Raw genomic sequence first — 5,069 nt, 5'->3', positions numbered from 1 at the left:
GCCAGGTGTGACCCCCACCCCCAAGGCCTGGTACCTCCATGACGTCCTTGAGCCTGGGGGTCCAGCGGGAGAGCAGGTAGGTGGACTCCGGCCGCACCTTCCTCTCGGGTCGCAGCTGCCCCCTCTGGGGGAGGAAGGGAGAGTGGGTGAGAGGCAGCAGGGAGGGGATGCGGGATGGGAATGGGGGCAGACAGGGAGAGCGCAGCCTACCTGAGTCGCTCCAGCCGGGCTGGCAGGGGAGGGGCAGAGAAAAGAACAGAATGGATCACTGAGAGAGAGAGAGAGAGAGAGAGAGAGAGAGAGAGGAGGGGAGAGCGACTGATGGGAGAACGGTCGCATGGCCACCCCATGCAGTGGTCACCAGCTCCAGCTCCCAGCGATCTGAGGTCCTGACCCCCAGGGTCCTCTGCAGGGCAGAAAAGGTCACCCCAGATGGGGAGTAACTCGGGGGTCACCCTCATAGGGGGAGGGCGTCACCACACTGTATGGGGCAGAGGCCACCTCTGTGCTGGGAGTAGTCACTGCCATGGAGGGCAGCCCCAGGTTGGCCTGGGCTCCCCGGCCATGGGTACAGCTGCTGGCCCCTGGCCCCAGTCCCTTACCCCAGGCATGACGGAGAAGTCCAGGAAGTCCGTGTTCTCGATGATGCCGCTCAGCTGCTGGATGTTGGCACACTGGATCAGTTTGTCGAGGTTCACCATGCTCACACCTGCATGGGGAGAGACAGGTCAGCGCCAGCACCCCTGGGACGCACCCACAGCCCAGGCACATTCAGTCCGTGGCCCAGGAGTCCTAGTTCCCTGATCAAACCCTGAGATCCTGCTCTTCCCACCCCTCCCAGAGCTGGGGGTAGAACCCAGGAGTCCTGGCTCCCAGCCCCCCTCTAACCCACTAGACCCCACGCAGTTAATGACTGAATTTAGGTTCTTGATGCTCTTCCCTCCCTCCAGAGGTTCTCTCGGGCGCTGGGGGCAGGGGTCTCTCTAGCGCCCCCTGGCAGTGCAGAGGGAGTCCCCCTCCCCCGATCTGGGCTCCCCCATCTGCAGCCAGTCAGGTACAGTGTCGGAGCCGAGGCCTGGGTCCTTAAGGCTGCGAGGCCTTGAGCTGGAGGGACGGCAACCCCCCAAACCATTTACTGCTGCTTAGTGCAGAGGGGGAGGCCTGGCAACTCCACAGCGCCCCCTGGCCAGGCAACTGGGCAGCCAGAGGAGCCACATGAGGGCACCCTGGCCTGGGCAATGGGCTGCAGGCCTGTGGCGTTACCGTTCTTCAGGAGGATGTAGAGCAGGATGATGCGGATCTTGTCGTAGGCCTGCACGCTGGGGTCCAGCAGGACGGGCAGGATGATCTTCATCGGGTCCCTGATCACCTTCCCGTCCACGTCCGTCCCCATGGCCAGGTCCTGGGGGGGAGGGGGGCGCACACACAAGGCCCAGGTCAGGCTGCTCCGCTTCCTCCTGCCCCGCAGCAGGATGGGAGACGCAATGGCCCCACGACCCACAGGTCGCCTACCCCGTGCCAGGGCCCCCTCCTCCCCGGGGTCAGCTCCCCCTGGGGTGAGCAACGGGCCCCCAGGGAGTAACCCGAGCCCCATGTCCCCCTTCTGCACCCGCAGTGCTACATAGGGGGGCTGGCCCTGGCTCCAGCGAGCCTGAGGCTCTGAGACCCCTTTCTCTGGGCTGAGTCCATGAGCCAGACTCTGCCCCAAGACAGGCTCTGCCCACAGACCCACCTGCTCCACGCTGCACAGCTTCTCCACCGTCCCTTTGAAGTGCCGCATGCAGTGCTCGGCCAGGTTCAGGTGCGTGGAGTACTGCGGGGAGAGACCGGGACAGAGGGGAGTTTACTGCGGCACCGCATCACCGGCTGGTCCAGAGCACCCCCAGCCCCCCAGGAGGGCCCCTTGGCCAGAGGAGCAGCCCCAATCGGCTGTGTAAGCCGAGTCTATAGGGATTGTTTTGCCCAGCACTGAAGTGCAGCCACCTCTGGGATGGAGTGGGGCAGCTGGAGGGGAGGATCAGGAGGAGGGAGCAGCTTCCAAATCAGCCCACGGCTTCTCTGTTAGTCAGCATGAGGTTGGGGGCTTGGAGACCAGCAGGTGTCGGGGTACCTGTGCCAGTGGCCAGGAGCTTTCTGTTGGCACGTGGCCCAGTGGCACCAGGAGTGGCTCCAACGGGCTGGTTTGGAAGCCCACCAAGGCCCTCTCCTGAGAGCTGCAGCAGCAAGGCGTGGGCGTTACCCAAGGGCTGCCATTGCTGCGGCTAACGTGGCAGCTCTGGGCACTGACGGGCAGGCTGCTGCCCATGGTGCCACACAGCACCTGGGTGGGGAAATGGCTCTGCCCGACGGGACAGGTCAGCAGCTCTCATCAGGCAGTAAAGCGGAGAGCCCCAGAGTGCCCTGCCCCCCAGAGAGTCCCTACTGTCCCTCACCAGCCCCACAGAGCACCCTGCCCCCCATCAGCCCCACTGAATGCCCTGCCCCCCGCCCACTAACAGCCCCAGCCCCGTTACCTTGTTCAGCTCTCTCTGGTACTCGGGCAGCTTCTTCAGGATCTGGGACAGGTCCTCGATGTCGGCCTGGAGGGAGGCGGTGGTGAGATCCCGGCCCCTCCCAGCACACAGAGCCCCCTGTAAGGCAGAGGCCTCACCTGGGGACAGCCGCAGCAGCCCAACCACGCGTGCCAGGGCCAGGATGGGTCACTTAGGCCACATGTGACCTGCTCTTCCCAGGCCAGCTGGAATGAGACGGGAGCCCCGCAACCCGAGTGCCCCTTGAGGTGTAAAGCGGCAGCGGGCCAGGGAGATGCCAGCGTTGGCTCCCTGCAGCTCTCCCTGCGCGGCCCTGACCCTGCTTTCTAACCCTGCCCCATGGGCCTCTGCCCTCCCCCACCGTGGGGAGCTCCAGAGCTCTGGTTGGGGGGCAGGGGGCTCCACATACACCTCTTAGCCCTTTACAGGCAAACCCTGGGAGCAATTGGACAGCCCCCCCCCAACTCCTCCTAGGGCAGCAGGGAGCCTCCCCTCCCCATCAGTGGCAGTGGGATGGGTCCCCCCATCCCAGACTCCCCAATCGCTCCCCCTCCCAGCCCCCACCGCACCTCGTCCGTGGTCAGCCTCTTGCTCTCACAGAAGGTGCGCAGCAGCTCCGTCACCTTCCTGCAGCAGGGAGAGGGGTCAGGCCGGAGCCAGGCACTGCCTTAGAGGTAGGGGGTGCCCTGTCCTATGCTACAGGGGATGGAGCCCCCACCCCACGGGCACCACGGTTCTCTGCCTCGAGAGCCTCAGATGGGGCAGGGGGGGGACTCTTCCCAAGTTACCCCAAGGCAGAGTTCAGTGCACCTCTGGGGGCTCCTGGTGCCCTGATGCGGGGGGGACGGGGGACCTGGGGGCAGCGGCAGGTCCAGCAGGAGGTCGGTGAGGGACTCACTCAAGGGGCTGTGAGGTGCCTGGGGAGATCCTGGGGTCAGGGGAAGACAGTGTCCAGGGGGATCCCCGAGACGAAATGCAGACAGTTGCTCTGGAAGGGAGCACTCAGGGGTCCTTTGGGGAGAGGGGCTGGGTCCAGGGGGTCTGAGGGACAGGCCCCAGCACTGGGTGGGAGGGGGAGGGGGAGTCCTGGCACTGAGCAGGAGAGGGGTGTGTTGCTGGGGGGTGTCCTTGCACTGGGTCGGAGAGGAGTGTATCCAAGGGGGAGTGGGGTTCCAGCACTGGGTGGGAAGGAAAGGGGAGGGGTGTATCCGAGGGGGCCCCAGGGTGGGGAGGGCTGTGTCTGAAGGGGAGGATGGAGGAAGTCCCAGCACTGGAAAAGAGGGGGTGTGTCAACGGGGTGGGCTGTCCTGGCACTGGGTGGGAGAGGTCTGTCCGAGGGGGAGGTCCTGGCAGTGGGCGGGGAGGAGAGGGCTGTGCCAAAGTGGGGGTAGGGGGTCCTGGCACTGGGCGGGGAGGGGAGAGGTGTGCCGAAGGGGGGGGTAGGGAGTCCCGGCACTAGGCATTGGGTGGGGCACAAAGTGGTGTGTCCGGGGGGGGGGCGGGGGCGGATGGGTCCCGGCCCTGGGTGGGGCAAGGAGGGGCATATCCGGGGGGACGGACGGGGCACAAAGGGGCGTGTCAGGGGCAGGGCTGAGCGCGCTCACTTGGAGACGTCAGCGATGTGCAGGTGGCGTAGCTGCACCCGGAGTTCGTCATCATCATCCAGCGGCGCCTCTTTCTCCCGCGAGTCGCTGGCGCCCGTTGTCTCGTACCTGCGGAGGGGGGATGGGGTCAGGCTGTGACACCCCTCCTCCGAGCGTGGGAGCTACAGAGCAGTGCAGGTGCCTGGGTCCCACCCCCCGAGCCCGCCTGAGGAGTGCGGGGCGCCCCCTGCTGGCAGCCAGGCCCTACCTGTAGGTGTTCTTTTCGATCCTGAGCAGGTCGTAGGCCATGGCCTGGAAGGTGAGCTCATGCAGCAGTGGGGACACGAGGTCGAAGTTCCGGTCCACTATCAACAGCTGAGAGCGGGCTTTGTCAGGGCCCTGGGGCAAAGGAGAGAGAGACCCGTCACCCCCTGCTCCGGCGGATGGTTCCTGGCCTGGCTTACACGGCACAATCCAATGGGCCCTGGTGGGCCTGAAACTTCACCACCCGCCCTCTCTGCGGCCCAGCCCCCAACCCCAGGGGAAGCCAGGAGACACCCCCCAAGCTAGCTGGGACATGCCCAGGGGTCCCGCCCTGACCGGCAGGGAGAGCTCCCCACCCAGCTGCGCTGCAACGCCCCCTGCAGGGACGGGCCACCTGCCCCTCGTGCAAATAGCAATGGCCACTCCCCCAAGCACGCTCTCTGCTCGTGCCTCTCCACCAACGGGAGCGTGCCCCTTACAAGGCAGCCCCCCGACTGCGCCCTGCCCCATATGCTGCGTGGGGAGCGGGGGAACTACACCAGAAGGCCCTGGCTAGTCTATTGTTAACCAACACCAGGCCCAGAGACTCTTTGATATAAGGTCCCAGAGGGGGACAATGGGACGTTATCCCTATGTCCCACCTTGCATCTGAGCTAGGACTCCATATGAGGCTTTAGCTCCCCACTCCCAG

The 5,069-nt window shown here is 65.5% G+C and overlaps 1 protein-coding gene across 1 annotated transcript; it reads right to left on the bottom strand.

Moving 5' to 3' along the window:
- Positions 1 to 34: 34 nt before the first annotated feature.
- On the bottom strand, positions 35 to 4,550 carry LOC103307208 (syntaxin-binding protein 2-like; the record flags this gene model as incomplete). The annotated part of the gene is made up of 8 exons (XM_065580473.1): positions 4,383 to 4,550; positions 4,136 to 4,243; positions 3,101 to 3,158; positions 2,514 to 2,579; positions 1,733 to 1,813; positions 1,264 to 1,402; positions 603 to 709; positions 35 to 124 (listed from the first exon to the last, which is right to left on the bottom strand). Coding segments are annotated over exons 1-8 (690 nt in total), but the record flags the coding sequence as incomplete, so codon positions are not given.
- Between the last annotated feature and the right edge of the window lie 519 nt (positions 4,551 to 5,069).

Source organism: Chrysemys picta, unplaced genomic scaffold (genome assembly GCF_011386835.1).
Source record: "Chrysemys picta bellii isolate R12L10 unplaced genomic scaffold, ASM1138683v2 scaf3749, whole genome shotgun sequence".
In the NCBI taxonomy this organism is placed as follows: domain Eukaryota; kingdom Metazoa; phylum Chordata; order Testudines; family Emydidae; genus Chrysemys; species Chrysemys picta.
Note: the sequence above shows the minus strand (reverse complement) of the source record. Positions and strands in the feature narration are given on the sequence as shown.